Below are 19,155 nucleotides of genomic sequence, written 5' to 3'. Positions count from 1 at the left end.
CAGATACCATAAAGTATCATTCCATAATTGGTGCCTTACAATATTTGACACTCTCACGACCTGACATAGAACTCTTAGTTAACAAAGCTTGTCAATTAATGGAAAAACCTCTTGAATCACATTGGGTTGCAGTTGAACGTTGTCGTACCTCAAAAAATGTCGCACCTCGAAAAAATGAGAACACGACTTAGCGAAGCGCAATCGCACGCTCGCATGATGGACTAAACAAAGTCTCCACCAAACTTTATTTATTCCTAAAAAGGAAAGGGGAAATATCGATAAAACCCAAGAAAGAATGACAATGATTATGGTCGTCGCAACCAAATCAGGGTTCGGGAGTCGATTACGCAAGGGGAAGGTATTAGCACCCCTCACGTCCGTTGTACTCAACGGGAACCATTTGGTTAATTCTGTGTGTTAGTGTTAGCTTGAAATGTTAGGCTTCTCAAGATATTAGGTGGGAAAGAAAGATAGGATCAAAAGAAAAGAGAAGATGTTTTTGGATTTTTGCAATAAAGGGGACTAAACCTAAGTTTTTTATTAATGGGCCTGACAAGATTTTGCAATCCTGCTCCTACATATCTCAATAGAGAACTCAAGGCTTACGTAGTTCTGGTTCTCGTTGAGTACAACAAACGTGAGGGGTGCTAGTACCTTCCCCTTGCGTAATCGACTCCCGAACCCTTATTTGGTTGCGACGACCATAATCATTGTCATTCTTTCTTGGGTTTTATCGATATTTCCCCTTTCTTTTTTAGGAATAAATAAAGTTCGGTGACGACTCTGTTTAGTCCATCATGCGAGCGTGCGATTGCACTTCTCTAAGTCGTGTTCTCTTTTTTTTGAGGTGCGACAAACGTATTCTACATTACTTGATTGATACAACAACTCATGGATTGCTACTTGACCCAACCAAGCATCTTGCAAAGTTGTCCCTGCGTGCTTACAATGATTCTGATTCGGTAAGTAACCCTAATGTCCATCGCTCCACCTCATATTCATGTGTCTTCTTTGGTACTAATCTTGTGGCATGAGCTCAAATAAAAAAGTACTCATTGTAAGGTCAAGTACAAAGGCTGAATATAGAAGCAAACTACTTTGGCTTGAATCGCTTCTATCTGAAATTCACATTGAGTATATTGTGCCTATTATGTTGTGTGATAACCTTAGTGTAATATTGGTTTCACAGAATCCGATACTCCATGCAAAAACTAAGCATATTTATTTTGATATTCATTTCGTTAGGGTGAAAGTTCTAGCCAATCATCAACAAATTCAACATGTACTTGCTTATGCTCAACTAGCTGATGCACTAACCAAGCTACCTCCAACTGCTATGTTCATAGATTTTTGGGACAAGCTCAAAGTGGCTTTGATCAAACCATCGTTATACTTTAGGGCGTATTAGAAGAGTGCATGCATGTGTATAATGTTCAAGCATGCATGAGTATGTTAAGCAATCTACGTAACTTTGTTACACTAGGTAGTTAGATGAATAATTGAATTTTGCGTTAGTTACAACTACCTTTAGTGTGCATATCTATATAAGAGAATTCACAGCTACATTGTAAAGTGATCAATGAATATACAAAGTAATATAAGCTTGCATTATGTTGATCAAGTTCTCTCTCTTTTCTTCATGTGTTGTGCATCATTCTATCACAATTGGTTCTACACATAATGGGAGATCCTACTCATCAATACCTCCAACAAAGGAAAAATGACAAGGAATAGACACTTAAGATGCATAAATGTTATTATCAAAGGCTTCCAAACTCGATAAAGAGAGTATATTACTCTTTGAAGATGAAGTAGGGGGAGAGAATTACATTAAGTTTTGAACAAGAATCGTGAAGTCAAAGAAGAAGAGACCTTCACTATCCTTTTCTAAAGGGAGATGATAAATGGTATACAAAACTACCACGACCTCTAATGTTGAATGTCGTTATGTAAGATTTCAAAGTCTTTCATTTTTTGTTGTACTAGGTGAGTTCATGTGATATCGTATACACCAAGATATTTAGCACATGCAACTCCCTCGACATCTACACCATTTGATGACAAATACCTTTAGATGTTTGACGAATCTAACACAAAGACTTGGGGATATGGGGAGCTAATGTTACATTCAAAATAATTGAGACAAGGAAGATAATGAAAGTTCAATTTATTTTAAACTACAACAAGTTTGTGTAAAAATGCATAGTCAAGAGGTCTACCTTGACAGATTAGGATGAAAGTCACAAACTGTTTATTTAAAACTAGAATACGACACCGAGAACGATGAGGAAATGAAAGTTGACTTATAAAAATCCCATACATGTTTTCTCATGATACTAGATAAGTGTTGAAATATTAAACTTGATTTGGGCCTAACCTTATTATTTGATTTTGGGCTTAGTTATTTGGGCTTAGTTTATTTTGGGTAATGTTTCTAGAAAAGTCTTGTAGTATTTGGAGTATCTAGATATTTCTTAAGATTGTAATATTTTCTAGAATACTCTTTGAATATCTAGAGTTGAGAACTCTCTAGAATTAGTGTCTAGAGTTCTCCTTAGAGTACTATAAATAGAGATGTAATCTTACACTTTTGCATCAAGAAAAAATACAAAGTTCTCTCTTTCATAAATAATTCTCCTACCTACCAAGTTCCTGTCAAGCCTCTAATATTACCACACATTTTTCCTAAACATAAAAGGGTTTATTTCCAACAAAGTGGCATCAGAGCTTCAAGGTCCTAAAAAATGGCGAATGGAGGTTTCCCTTTTCAAATGTTGATGCTCACAAAGAACAACTATGACAATTGGAGTATCAAGATGAGGGCGCTACTAGGAGCTCAAGATGTGTGGGATATTGTTGAGAAAGGCTTCAATGAGGAATATGAAGCCTCGCTAAGCCAAGGTGTAAAGGAGACATTGAGGGAGTCAAGAAAGAGAGACAAGAAAGCTCTCTTCCTCATTTATCAATCTGTGGATGAAGATACATTTGAGAAGATCTCCAATGCAACGACGACCAAAGAAGCATGGGACAAACTTCAAACTTGCAACAAAGGAGTGGAACAGGATAAAAAGATTCATCTTCAAACTCTTAGAGGTGATTTTGAACGTTTATTTATGGAAGAGTCTGAGTCAATTTCTGATTATTTTTCTCGAGTATTGGCCGTAGTCAATCAACTTAAAAGAAATGGTGAAGATGTTGATGAGGTGAAAGTCATGGAGAAAATAATTCGCACTTTAAATCCAAGTTTTGACTTCATTGTTACCAACATTGAAGAAAACAGGGATTTAAAGACCATGACTATTGAGCAACTCATGGGTTCCTTACAAGTATACGAAGAAAAATAAAAGAGAAAAATTAAACAAAAGGAGGCTTATGAGCAACTACTACAACTCAACATAAAGGAAGAAAATTATGCGAATTACAAGAGCCAAAGAGGACGAGGTCGTGGCCAAGATCGTGGGCGTGGACGAGGACTTGAAGGAGAAGGAAGAGGCAGTTACAACAACTAATCTAACAATGGAGAAAGAAGTTGGAATCCACAAGCAACAAGAAGTCGTGGAAGAGGAAATTCATGGTCGAGGTGTGACAAATCACAAATCACAAATCAAGTGCTTCAACTGCAACAAGATCGGTCACTATGCATCTGAGTGTAGATTCTCGAAGAAAGTTGTGGAGAAAGCTAACTTTGTAGAAGAAAAAGGTGGAGAAGAAGAAACTTTATTGCTCGCGTGCCAAAACCAAGTTGAAGAGAAAAGAAACAAATGGTACCTCGACACTGGCGCAAGCAATCACATGTGCGGCGATCGAAGCATGTTCGTAGAGATCAATGAAGCGACAATTCGCAATGTCTCATTTGGAGATGACTCAAAGATACCTGTCAAAGGAAAAGGTAAAATTCTTATACGCTTAAAGAATGGGAGTCATCAATTCATATCCAATGTCTATTATGTTCCTAACATGAAGAATAATATTTTGAGCTTGGGATAATTATTAGAGAAAGGTTATGACATCCACTTGAAAGAACATAGTCTTTTCTTAAGAGATTGTAGACATAACTTCATTGCTAAGGTGCCTATGTAAAATAATAGAATGTTCCTCTTGAACATTCAAAATAATGTTGCAAAGTGTCTCAAGACTTTCTATACCGACTCTTCGTGGCTATGGCATCTACGATTCGGACATCTCAACTTCGAAAGTCTTAGATGTTTGTCAAAGAAGGAAATTGTGAGAGGTTTGCCTAGTATAAACCACCCAGACCAACTATGTGAAGGATGTATAGTTGGGAAGCAATTCTGGAAAAGCTTTCCAAAGGAATCAACGTCAAGAGCGATAAAACCACTAGAGCTCATACACACTGATGTCTATGGACCAATCAATCCAATCTCTTTTGGTAAGAGTAAATACTTTCTCCTCTTTATTTATGATTATTCTAGAAAAACATGGGTTTATTTCTTGAAGCAGAAGTCAGAAGTGTTTGAAAACTTTAAGAAGTTCAAAGCCCTTGTGGAGAAAGAAAATGGTCTTTCCAATAAGGCCATGAGATCTGATCCAGGAGGAGAAAGAAAATGGTCTTTCCAATAACATGGTGCGAATCATGCTTAAGAGCAAGAAGACGAGAGAGTTTTGGGCCGAAGCAGTGGCATGTGCAGTTTACCTGACAAACCATTCCCCAACAAGAAGCGTGCATGAGAAGACACCACAATAAGTATGAAGTGGAAGGAAACCTGGGATCTCTCACCTCAAAGTGTTTGGAAGCATTGCCTATACTCACGTTCCTGATGAAAGGAGAACAAAGCTCGATGATAAAAGTGAGAAGTATGTATTTGTTGGTTATGACTCAAGCTCCAAAGAATACAAACTCTATAATACAAATAGTGGAAAGATCGTCATAAGTCGTGACGTGGAGTTCGAAGAAGAAAATTGTTGGGATTGGAGTGTTCAAGAAGACAAGTACGATTTTCTTCCTTACTTTGAAGAAGAAGAAGAAGAAATGGAACAACCAATGATAGAGGAAAATATTACACCACCGGTCTCACCGACACCAAGGTTGGATGAAACAAGCTCAAGTGAGAGGACGCCACGACTAAGGAGTATTTAAGAGCTTTATGAGGTAACCGAAAACATAAATGACATTAACTTTTTTTGTCTTTTGGGTAATTGTGAGCCTCTAAGCTATCAAGAAGCAGTTGAAAATGTAAAGTGGAGAGACACCATGGAAGAAGAAATCAAGTCAATCACGAAGAATGATACATGGGAACTTACTACACTTCCACGAGGACATAAAGAAATTGGAGTAAGATGGATGTATAAGGTGAAGTTGAAGTATGTATTGTCTCAAGATCAATCTGCCAACATTTTCACCAAGCCACTCAAGATTGAAACTTTCGTGAAGCTAAGGAATATGCTTGGAGTCACAAATCAAGTTTAAGGGGGGATGTTGAAATATTAAACTTGATTTGAGCCTAACCATATTATTTGATTTTGGACTTAGTTATTTGGGCTTAGTTTATTTTGGATAATGTTTCTAGAAAAATCTGGTAGTATTTGAAGTATTTAGATATTTCTTAAGATTGTAATATTTTCTAGAATACTCTTTGAATATCTAGAGTTAAAAACTCTCTAAAATTAGTGTGTCTAGAGTTCTCCTTAGAGTACTATAAATAGAGATGTAATCTTACACTTTTGCATCAAGAAAAAATACAAAGTTCTCTCTTCCATAAATAATTCTCCTACCTACCAAGTTCCATTCAAGCCTCTAATATTACCACACACTTTTCCTAAACACAAAAGGGTTTATTTCCAATCATAAGTACGAGGAAGAAAAATAAGTCACACCCATTAAAGTTATTGCCATATATTAGACTAATTTAGATGATTGTTAAGAGCCATGACACATTAGCGATGATAACAAGGCACTTTCCTTTTAGGGACAAAGGCGACGTTGAATGATCAAAACCAGATAAAGATATCATGGAAATCCCGATGAGAGACGAGCCATCAAAATTTGTCGAGATCGAAGCCAACTTACTAGAGGAGGTAATGGGATAAATGACAAGATACTTTTATGTTAATTTAGATTTATTAACTTGGTTCGTGGCAGAGATGCTCGACATAGATCCCGAGGTCACCTACCATTCAATGACTATCCAAAAAGTGCCTCATACAAAGGACATTCTTGTAAGATGCAGTCAAGTAAGAAGGAAGATGACACCAAGAGAGTCGTGGAGACATCTTAAAGATCAACTTTGTGGTTGAGACGAGATACATGTTGGTTTCCTTTTATAGTATTTGAATAAAAAATATTGTAACAATTGTGTCAATGAAAATCATAATGTATTGAGTAAAATGATTTAATCCATAGAGAATAAAAAATATAACATGTTTAAAATTATTACTATTTTAAATTAAAAAAAGGGTTAGTTGTTTGAAAATGTTTTCAGTTCATATAAAAAGAAAAAAAGTTGAATAGTATAAATATTTGTAATAGAGATGTTGGGGTTCCGTGTTGTATTTATTATGATTTAATGCATATTCTTTTTATCAATCATTACATATTCATAATAGAATATTTTAATAAAAAATACAAAAGCATTGTGCTTCAACATGTGTGAATATCATGTCTAAATTCAAACTCATGATAGATGAATATCTAAGTATAAATCTAACAACATCTCTCGATATCATCTAGATTCACACATCATGTTATAAACAATCACGTCCTTCAAGACATAGCCACGAGTTACCTTTGGTATAGACCTACGAAATCCTTTCAAAATCTTATAGATTAACAAACATAATATATATAACACACATTAGAAATAATATGAAAGATAAAATATGTTTGATAGCTTGATTTGTGCATAATGTCATAATCACATAAAGTACATAAAATACATAATAATGTAAAAGCTTAATCCCAATAAGAAAAAATTAGATACACATGACAGTCATGACATGTTGAAATGTGTAGAAGCAAAATCTCTTTTGAAAAATTAAATATTCTTTGATTGATCCAACTTCTTATTATAAGAGGTCTGACTCTCTCTCGTTAAGAGTTTTACTAAAATATATAACTAACTAAAAAATATTTATAGGTTTCGGGGAGGATATAATTCCCCCGACGAATTTTCTTTAGGATAAAAGTCTTCTTAAACAAATTTGTTAGCGGCCATAAATTTGTTGGACGAGATAATATTTTTCGAGTGAATTTGCATTGTTTCCAATTCTTTCCATTCTACCTCATATTCACGGGCAAAACTCAAACTTTCCCGATGAATTGCTCTTTTTTCCATGCATGCATTTAGTTTCACTTTCACTAATTGAGCCATAATCCACTCATCAAATTTGGCATAACTTTGGATTTTATGGTTTTAGGTTAGTTACTTTGTTTGGCTTTACTCTGTTTTTCCTCTTTCAGCCTAAAGTAATTAAAATTATATAAACCAAGGTCAATGCATATTTATTAAGACAATTCTCAATTAAGCATAATTTAAGGTTTTGTAGTATTACTTCATATCTAATCATATCTAAGTAAGCTAAGAAATGTGGAAATGATAGTGAAAAATAGATAAATTACACACTTATTTAACTTTCCATAATTTTTGCCTTAAACAAAAGTAAAACAAACATTTAAACATAACTAGATCAGTGCATGCATACATGATTCTTGCTTTTGATTGAACTTGGTTTTTCAACAACTTACATGTACCTTTTCAGTGGCTAAATTCAAGACAATAAAAATAACATTCATAATAAAGCATGTTTATAAATAAATTTCTATTAAAAAAAAAGCATACAATCAAATTGATTATCTTTTATATTAATTCAAACAATATATTAAATCATGTATCAATAATGTCTTTATTATGTTATAATGTGGCTGACCTCAAAATAAATCATTATTTTTCTTAGATTTAAAGAGCTTATAGGTTTAAGAAAGAAATCATTCATCATTTGTTACACAATTTTTTTCTCCTATTTTCCATTCAACTTTTCCACATTTTCTTTTATTTTTATATTTTTGATGTTTTGTATTATTGGATTTTTTTTCATTTTCTTTTGCTTTGCCAATTTTGTTTTTTTTTTTGTTCCTGCGCTATTTTTAAATTTTCCACATTTGACTTATTAAACGTATCTAATCGTATTGCTCTAACACATATAAACTAACTAAGTCTTAAAACTAGACTATGGAAAACGTAAACTAAAACATGATATCCTAAACAAGAAATAAAAAATAAACAACAATAAACAAAAGCATATAATTAAAAAATAAAAGACTGAAAAATTTAATAATAGTTGGTTTTGGCGTGCTATTAAGTCATTCTGTTAACTTCTTTCTTATTCTATCTCTTCATCTTCATTTTCACCTGCTCCCTTCTAAGTCTGTCTGTTCATAGGCCAAACACACAATACATCAAAAGTTGCAGGATCTGGAACTTTATAAGAGTAAGGTCTGAGTTGCTACAATTGCAACCATTATAGAGACTATGACACCATGACTCTTTGCTATGCATACAACCTATCCCAATTGTAAGAAAATCATGCACTCATTAGTTTTTCATTTTCATTTTCAAGAGAGGCGATAGTTGTTTTAGAGAAGAAAACAATATTATTTTAATTTATTTAATTTATTATTTAATTATTTACTGATGATGAATAATTCAAAATTAATAAATTTAGACATTAAATTATTTACCTCATTTGATTCATGTTTTTTCATGAGACATATACTGACTTCTACATCTTTTTTATATTTATCAGGGAGTCCACGTCATTATCGGCTATGGTCATTATCGGTGAATTGTGATATTTAAAATTCGCAATTATTTTAGTTGTTTTCTTGATTACACTTAAAATTGTGTTAGTGATTTCTTACGAATAGATTAAATAGCACCAGAAATAAAAATAGTACAAAATTAGAAGAACTTAAAGAAGATAAGGGTTATAGAATTTTTTGAATTCCTCATTTTAGAATTCTCCACCATGATCACTTTCGATGGAATCAATGTTTACACCTTTTTCGTTTTGGATAACATTGGTCAGTTTTCGAAAGACAGTAAATGCATCTCTTTTTTGAGATAAGAACAATGTCCAAGTATAGAGAGAATAGTCATCCATAATTTCAAGATTGTATATGTTTTCACCTAGACTTAAAGTTTTGTATGGGCAAAAAAGGTCCATGTGAAGAAATTGTAAGGTCTAATCAGTAGAAAAAATATTTTTAGCGTTAAAAGAGGCCCTCACTTACTTGTCCTTTTGGAGTGCATCACACAATATGCTCTTTTTAAAAGTTGCATTGTTAACTTTGTCACATAATTTACTTATGCTAAGTAAATTATGTTTAAGCCCTTTAACCAAGAGAACTCCCTCGATCGTTGTATTGAGGGCTTACAATGGTGCCAACCCATATAATTTTTCCCTTATTATAATCTCCATAAGAGACGAATCTCCCTTCTTTAGGAAAGAAGGTGGAGAATAGGGTTTTGTCACCTCTTATATGCTTTTGACAAACTCTATCAAGATACCATTTGGTATTTGAGACTGTAAAGTATTCCTACATAGAAAGGATAAGTTCTTAACTTTAGGTAACTATATAGTATTAGGTCCTTTGTTGTTAGTTTCATAAGCAATCTTCGTATTTGTTTTAGACATATAGGCTTTTACATAGGTAACTAAATTTTTTGCTTTGTATTCAAAATATTTTAAAAAAAAGTATGAATGGAGGATGTCCTTCTTTGTTTCATGAGTCTTCTTAATGAAATAGAACATATCAATGTGTCCTTGCTTATTATAGTAGTTTCATTTTAAGGTTTTATAATGAGAAGTGGTTCGTGCATTATAAATGTTATTAAAGTTTTTATTATTATTATTCGGTTCATAGCCAAGGTCAGCTTTGCTGTAAGAGGCTCTTTGATTTTCTAGAAAAAGATTTAATTTATATCTTCATTTTTTGAATTTACAAGTGTTTTTTTTAAGATCACAAATTTAATTTTTTAAATCATCACATTTATTGCACTTGTCAGGTTTGTCATCTTCGTTTGAAGTGGAAGAGCTTTGAACTAGATCATTTTACCTCCATCTAAGGATTTCTATTTGACTTTCAAAGTTTTTATTTTTAAGTTCAAGATAAGAAAGAGTATCCTTGGATGTGGATACATTTTGTTATAGTTTGCTTGTTTCTTTTGTTAGTTTTTTACATATACGAAAAAAGATCTTGATAAGAGAAGTAAGATGTTACCTCATCATCTTAATGATTTTTCATGAGACAAATATTGACTTCTTTTTCTTCATTGTTTAAGGATTCCATATCATTGTCTTCCCATGAAACATACATTTTCTTTCTCTTTTTTTAGGCTTCTTGAATTTCTTTTGATATGCCTTTTTAGCTAGGGGAAATATGGCATGATGTGTCTTTTCTTTCTACAATTGTAGCATGTTGGAATGAATGGTATTTTTTTCTCCAATTTTTATTGCTCTTCATTTTCCTTTTTCTCATTTCTATGGAATATTTTGAAGTTATTTATATAAGAGACATGTCATCGTCATAGTCGGATTCCTCGACCTTTAGTGTTAGACCTTCATTTTTCTTTTCTTTTCTCCTTCATCATCTATGACGAGTATTTTCAGTTCCATTTCACTTTCCTGAAATTTTCCAAACAAGTTGTGTGTATTCATAAATGCCAAATCCTTAATTCACAAATTATAGTGACTTTCGGCTGCCAACTATAATTTAGACATATAAGAATTTTTATGACTAGTTCCCCATTTGAAGTTTTTTTCATAGAGTTCTCAAATGACTCACGATACGGGTAAATAATGTTTGCATTTGATTAATGCTCTCTTCAAATTTCATTCTAATGAATTCATACTCATGGGTTAATTTTCCCAACCTTGCTCTCTTTACCTCAATAGTTCCTTCATGGGTAATTTGGAGGATGTCCCACATTTCTTTTGTAGTCTCATAGTGAAAAACACGCAAAATTTCATCAAGACCGAGAACGGTGGTAATAAGAGTTTTTGCTTTCAAGCCGTGTTTCACATTATATTTTTCATCTTTGGTCTAATTCTTTTCATGTTTGTTTACTACAAAGTGTAGGAACAAATGAACCTTCTTTCACACCCTTCCAAATAATACGATTCATCCCTTCTATAAAAAAATTCATTTTATCCTTTCCACAAAATATACGATTCTACATTAAAGGATGAGGGTTTGTTTAGTGAATAGTTTGAAGACATTTTTCCTCCTGGGATGATTAGTGTTTAACATGAGTTAGACTCTGATTTCACTTATTGTACAAGTGACTTCAAGCACAAGAGGTGATTTAAGTGTGGCATTAAAAATTTGCGATTACTTCAGTGGTTTTCTCAATTATAGTTGAAATCATGTTAGTAATTTCTTACGAATAGAGTAAATAGAAACAGAAATAAAAATAGTAAAAATAAAAAGCAGAAATTAAAGAGAATAAGGGTTAGAGAAATTGTATCAGAGAGTTATCCAAGTTTGGTCGAACCTTGACATAGTCTTGTCCCAAAGAGATCTTCTTGAGATGTTGACTATAAACTTTAAGCTTTTATAGGTTATGCCCGCGAACCTTAATACAATATGATATTGAGATTTTACAGGCTTATCCCCAACAAAAGATAACCTTTACTCAGGCTAAGCTAACTAACCTTTTAGATATTTTTCGGGTTTATCTCATTAACTAAACAATTTGTTTTTGATAAAGTTCCAAAAACCAATACAAAGATTATATGTCTGGTTTATCTCACGAACCAAACTCGAATTCCAAGAGTATCACACTTTCAATAATTAAAACAAAAATACGACCAATACAACTTCTTCCTCACAAGTAATGTTTCACTCAAAATCACCACAACAACTTAAGTGAAAATAAACATATTTCTAGAGAGAAAAAGAGATAAAATAGAGAGTTAAATTCCAAAGGAAATTTAGAGCTTCATAAAATGGCGTGTAATGATTGATTAATAGATTAGGCCTTAATTTAATGGTTTAGTTAATAGATTAGGCCTTCCCCCAATCAATTGGCTTAATTCCCTAATTGATTGGTTAATCGATTAGGCATACTATAATAGATTATCTAGTTTAAAAAATTATTTTCAATTGATTGTCTTAAGGCCTCAATCAATTTGGTAGTATAAAAAAGCTTTTGAAAGAGAGTAGAAAGTTTCCTAATGAATTGACTCGGCCTTTAAAACATATTCGAGAGTTAAAACAAATTTAAAAAGACTTTTAAGTGTGTGTGTGTATGTGTTTCAAAACTTTAGAAGGGATCATTTGCAAGATTATCAAATTTATACCTGCAAGCACATAGGTCCACACCTGCAATTTATCAAACAAAGTAGTCAAATCCATAGAAGACAAGTCTTTATATTCTAAAATTGAAATGAATTTGGGTTGCCAACTGGAGTTTAATCATCTAAGAAGTTTGTTAATTAAATATTCATTTTGAAAGGTTTTATCACTACTACAAATAACCCCGTTTCACCTCGGACGCGAAGGGGAGATAACCTCGGTTACACAGGCAAGGTAATGAAGGGAAACATGAAAACCTGTCACTTTACCTCTTAGTTTTTAAATAATTATGGGGGAAAGTGGCACTGGTAATGAGTTTGATCCCCAACAACTGCATTTTTTGGAGTTTCAAAATTATGCTACTTTTTACCTTGGTTTTTAACAATAACCTAGGGGGTAAAGTCCTGCTTATAAAATTTAATTTTTAACCTGTTCTTTTTCTTAACATCAATTTTGTTGATAAATTTTAAATATTCATCATCATCATCAACAACACCAATAACAACAACAAAAACAAAATCAATATAATCCTTAAAATTAAATCTTAACAACAAAAACAACAACAACAATAACAACAACAACAATAACAACAACAAAATCCATGGAACCTTTAAACATTAAATCTCAACAAAAAAAAACAACAAATAAACAAAATAAATAGAATCGTTAAATACCAAATTTCAACAATAACAACAACAATATTAAACATTTTACTTGATCCGACTACAACTAACATTAATAGATTACTTTCATGTTCTCTTAACTAACATTAAACATTTTTAACAAAAATCACTAGAGAAAAGATTAAGTTACGAAACTAACCATGAAATATTTTCCTGCTCTTGCTAGGGGCGGATCTAGACATTATATATTAGTATGGATAAATATGAAAGGAAATATGAACTAAATTATATTCAAAGTAAAAAATAATATTGTTTAATGAAAGATGTTTACAATGAAAGTCGTCTACTATCCATTCCTTAAAAATGAGCTAAAATAACACCATTCTTAATTGTTCCAAGAACATCGCTTTCTATAAAAGTTACAAGACGGTCATTTAACCATTGATTACTCATTTTGTTACATAGTTGACTCTTCACAAATTCCATAGCTGAAAAAACACGTTCCACGCTTGCAGTTGCTACCGGTAAGACTAAAGCCAACTTCCGAAGCTTATAAACCATATCAAATGTGTTGCACTTATTTGTTTCCACAAGTTTTGCATAAAGATCTGAAAATCTTTTTAAATATGCAAATTTTTGGTCACGTCGATATTTCTAACATAATTCTGAAGTTGATATCACACCACCACTTCTTGCACAATCTATTACACTAGCCATCTCTAGAGTAATTTTTGTAGAGTATCCACCAACTCAGGAAATGACGTCTTAATTAAAGAGTTAAGGGACTCGTCACTCCCTCTAAATGATATGCCACACTTCAAAAGAAATTTAGTAGCTATAAGAGATGTGTTTACACGAACATGATATTCATCATTCATTTGTTTAGTTTGATTAACAACTTTAATACTGTCACTTGGATGTTAAGAACTAGCTTTGTCTCTAGAAAGCACAGGAAAAAAATTCTTCACCCTATAAAAAGAACAATGAAACCATTTAAAATAGTTATTCATTCTATAAAAAGAATAATAAAATCAATTGATTATAAAGAAAACCATGAGAAATTGAGAAAATTGATTTGTTTTAACAAATTGGAATTTTATGGTTCAACTAAAAAAGAAGAAAATAATAAGAAAAAATTGATATGCTCAGGTTACCTTTGATTTTAAATCACCCCTAAATAAATACGGTCAAACCAAATGAAAAAATTGAAGAAAGAAAATAAAAGATTAACAAATATTAGACGGAGAAACAAGCATTATAGATGGTGAGATTTGAGAGGAAGGGAAAAAAAGTCACTTTGAGAAAGAGAAAAGTGAGAGGAAGAATTACTATGAGAGAGAAATAAATATGAATAGGTAATATTTTTTTTAATAATTATTCAAATATTTTTTCTTTCTTTTATTAATTAAATTAGTATATATATATATATATATATATATATATATATATATATATATATATATATATATATATATATATATATATATATATATAATATTAAAAAAATGGTGTGACTATAACCACACCCTGCCACAACGTAGGTCCATCTATGACTCTTGCTTTCATTATCATTGTTTTTAATATGTTAAGTTTAAATTTCAGCATTTTACATTCAAGATAGATAGTTGTCACATTCACGTTTTGATTGACTAGTTATTATTTCACGCGGATCACTGATGTTTCATGTAGATTGATGATTTGACAATGTCTTAACCGTTGTTAATTTATAAATGGACGAACAAAGATTTGTTCCTTAATTTTTCATCAAATTTGTCATAAATAAATAAAATAAAAAATACGTTACTTTCTCCTTTGATTTTCAGCAAAATCGAGCTAATAGGTCATAAAAAGAAATTTTAAAAAATTAAAAGGTGATAAAATGTAGTTGTTGTGATTCGAAGACGTGTTCTCTAAATACTTTACCCCATCAGTTTTAAGAAAAATTGAGGTTATAAATAAAAAAAATGATAAAATGATAAAATGTAGTTGTTGGGATTCGAAAATGTGTCCTCTCAATACTTTTTCCTTCGGTTTTCAGGAAAACCAAGGTAATATGTCATAAACAAATTTAAAAAATAAAATAAAATGTGCTAAAATGTAGTTGTTGAGATTCAAATACATGTCCTCTAAATATTTTATCCCTCGATTTCTAGCTAAACCGAGTCAATATATGATATTAAAAAAAATTAAAATAATACGCATTTATGGTTTACATCTTGATTTTTTGTTGGATGTCATAAAAAGTATTAACAATACAAATTATTCATTTTCCATCTTTGGAATATTTTTTTTAAGGTTTCATTCTAAACAATTCAAATTTATGGGTTAATGTGTTCATCATATTTTTTTTTTACTTTTGGATGTAAATTCATGGTTAACTTGAAGGATGTTGGACATTTCTAATGCAATGTTACGATGTGATACAAAGAAAAATTCATCATAACTTCCTAATTGAATATGGTTCGTTTTAAAAAAAATTGACCAAATCCAAAGTGATTTTTCAAAAGAGATTTTAAAAATAGTTGAAATATTAAAAAAGAAGTTTAAGGGGTGCGTTAATTACTTTAGTACTTTAAAAGTAATACACTCGAAATACATAGTTGATGCTAGAAAATAAAAGAGAACTGACCACAAGATGAAATGACAGAATTTTTAGTAGATAAATATTGTTCTTAATTTTGTTACTTAACATCTCTTTCTTTTAGTGGGCTTTTTGAATTAATTCAATCTTTCTTTTTTATTCAATACCGTTAACGTTATCTTAATTTGATCCCCTTTAAACCTATTAAATATATAGAGTCACACTTTTTCTGACATTTTTCAAGTTCCTTTTTTTTTAAATGTTCACAAATATTTCGCAGTCTCTTTCCTTTTTTCTTTTTCATGATAAAACAAACCATCACCCTAAGTTTAAAAGGTTGTTATCCAGTTAGAAAATGTTTTATGTGCCAAACAACTTGCCTGAATGTATATTGTGTTATAATCAATTGATAGCAGAGAATACATGCAAATTCTAAAGAATAAACAAAAGCCTCGAACTCTCTTTAATGCACAAGGAAATAGAAGTGTTGGGTTGCAAATTCTTACAGTTTTGGATGTTAGAGAATTAGGTTGGTAATATGCTAAAGGTTGGTCTCTCAAGAACTTCACTTATCCAACTGCTTGATTTTCCATAAGAAACTTGGCTCACAAAAAATCATAATAAGTAAAAAGCAGTAAATTTAAAACATAATTATAGAGTTTCCTAAATAAAAAAAATATACTTGAAATTAAGCATAATAACATAAAATAAAAGGTAAAAAAAACAAAACATAGAAAGAATTTAAAAATACTAAAATCCTTGTGAAATGCCATAATAAATCAAAACCTTCAACCTCGTATATTTTAAATTGTACAAAATCTGCACCACGGTATGCCCGAGGTTGGTTAAGGGCCTCTTCAATTTGCCTAAAATGTTCAAAAAGATTCTCCCTCCGTCCTCCAATGAGTCATCTATTTGAAATAAAAGAATGTCCTAAAATAAATAATTTATTTCAATTTCCAATATATCTTTTTCAATTCTACTCTCTAATCAATATTACTTTCGTTATTTTCAATATTTGACAAGGACACTTTCGTAAAAATATCATGATCTCTTCCATTTATTCATTTTTCTTAATTCGTGTAAAATGATCAACGGAACCACTCATTGTGTGACGGAGGGAGTAGTTAGGTGCATGCTAACATTATTGCTGAGTTGCCTTAAAAAAAATTAGACTCACTATTGGATAGGTGCATGGCAGGACTAACATTATGATGGAAATTACCCCCAAAGCAAGTGAGGAGAGTACTCTAGTTTAGTGGCTTAGATACTTCTGAATATGGTGGTGCTTACTCTTCATCTACAACTACACGTTCTTCACACTGGTCGATTCAACTGATGATGATGCATGTATTTTACCTCAATTTCAGATCACCTCTAAATATTGGTACCTATTGGGTGTCACAAAGGGCATTAATTAAGATACAACGGCCCAATGTGAACTTATTGCACAATCCTCCATATGATCGTAGGACGAGTCTTTCCACAACTATATCCTTGCCTATCAAGATGGAAAGTACTTCTACATTCCTAGTTAGGATGAATTTGTAGTTGTTTCCACAACTCTCTAAAGTGGCCACAAGAATGCGGCCCAAGCCTCTGGTATCGACACCATGATTTTCCACTTGGAGTTTGTAGGTGAGTTCCCTAGTACGTGTTTATACCATTGGATTCCTTGCCTAAAACGCTCGTGTAGAATCTCATTGCGACATTCTTGAGTGGCCGTCAAGTTTCTTCTTTTGCAGATGGCACACTCGACATATGGTTGAACACCTAACAAGCTATTAATGACTATAGAGGATCAGTAAATCAAATGTGAGACTATTATTCACACTATTCATACTTGATACATTCTCAACACTCCCCCCCTCAAGTCTGAGTCCACGTTTTTTATTCACCACACTGACGCCATACAAGGAAGCCAAATGTTCTGATATCATTGTTGGGGAAGTTTTTCTCAAAAGGGAGCATTGAACATTGTGGGATTTCCTTTACTAGAGCAATACATTTGTGAGGGACACGTCGCATATTCACCCAAAATCTTAAGATGATAGGTGAATGGATTCTTTCACTTATAAATGCTCAAGTCTCAACATTTCCAACCAATATGAGAATATTATCCACACTACTCACACTTGATACATTCTCAACAAATTCTAGATCAAACCATTAATCTGACCATAATGACACCTTACTAAATCTTGAGTAATTTGGGGTACCTGGAGACACCAGAAGATTACCCTCTTATTATTGAACTTTCACTTTACAAGTGAAACAGACTCTACCAATCAAGGAAGGATATAATTCACGAAAACAAATACCAAGAAGGTTCAATCCTCAATTTATGCCTCAAATAAAAGCTGAAATTAAAGTATTATTCAAGACATGCTTTATCCAAACATCTAGGTACGTTTAATGGGTATCAAACATAATAGTTGTTATCAAGAAGAATAACCATGTAAGGGTATGCATATATTAACTAAAACCTCAATTTATTCACTCCTAAAGATGGGGTTGGAATGCTAATAGTTGACATGTTAGTCAATGTTGTGTCTAGCCACTAAATTATTACAATACTTAGGCTAAATTATCTTGGAAGCTAAATCTTTGGTAACATTATATCACTACAAAGTCTCTAGAGGATAATCAACTTCCTAAGAAGGCTTGTGTAAATTTTGACTGGCAAGATGAAAGATTTCACTTAGGCTCAACGATTCTCAAGGAAATGGTATGGGAATATGATCAACAAACAATTTTCGACCAAATTAAAGAAGCATTGGTCGATCAACTAGTGCAAATATTACATGTACCATGTAGACCTGTCAATCAATACATTTTTGATGAAGATGAGTGAGTATTGATGCCTACTAACCCGGGATGCCAATGAAGGGACTCAAAGAGCATTGTATTACTTTTTATAGATATTAAATAAAGATGAAACTGGATATAAGTCTAAAAATCAGCATTACTTCTTTCACCTTAAATGGTGGAGAAACACCTATACAAAAATCTTAAAATGTCCCTACGAATTCGAAAGTGCATTTTCAAATGTACTTATTTATACAAAATCCATGCGTAAATGAGTCACACCTCTTTTTTTTTAGAAATTAGTCCGAAGAAGCACTTTCGTATTCACCCTATATGCATTCCATTTATTCTTAAGTGAGACACCCTTATTTTGACATAATTTTGTTCGGAGATGCATCTCTGTATTCACTCTATAGATAATAAATTTTGACATTTTTTTTAGAAATACATCGATGTAATGTATCATGTATTACAACTATATTATCATAATATATTTTTTTATAAATTAAACCATATACATCTATCTAATAAGATGAAAATGTCATGTTGTTACCTTGGATTTTTGACATAGATATTAATGGTAAGTAAGACACAAGGGCATGCCATGGTGAGGTGTGAAGTCGAACATGGTCAATCGAGACCATAGGTTTATTTGATGACTTTGACCTGTCGAAAGATAATTTGACACTTTTTAGTCGAATCGTGTAGTCAAAGATCAAGGAGTATTATGGAGTCTGGACTTAGTGAAATTTCTAATATTTAAGTTGGTTATTCTGATTAGTCGAATGAGTCAGAATTTGATAGGATCAGGTGGTTATTTAGAGACACGT

General features: G+C 32.0%; 1 protein-coding gene across 1 annotated transcript; it reads left to right on the top strand.

Moving 5' to 3' along the window:
- Positions 1-2,744: 2,744 nt before the first annotated feature.
- Positions 2,745-3,344, top strand: LOC127102897 (uncharacterized). Its single transcript, XM_051040217.1, has one exon. The coding sequence runs from the start codon at positions 2,745-2,747 to the stop codon at positions 3,342-3,344; it is 600 nt and encodes a 199-aa protein (XP_050896174.1).
- The last annotated feature ends 15,811 nt before the right edge of the window (positions 3,345-19,155 follow it).

This window comes from Lathyrus oleraceus, chromosome 7 (genome assembly GCF_024323335.1).
Source record: "Lathyrus oleraceus cultivar Zhongwan6 chromosome 7, CAAS_Psat_ZW6_1.0, whole genome shotgun sequence".
NCBI lineage: Eukaryota > Viridiplantae > Streptophyta > Magnoliopsida > Fabales > Fabaceae > Lathyrus > Lathyrus oleraceus.
The sequence above is the reverse complement of the archived record's forward strand: the minus strand, read 5'-3'. Positions and strand labels throughout refer to the sequence as shown.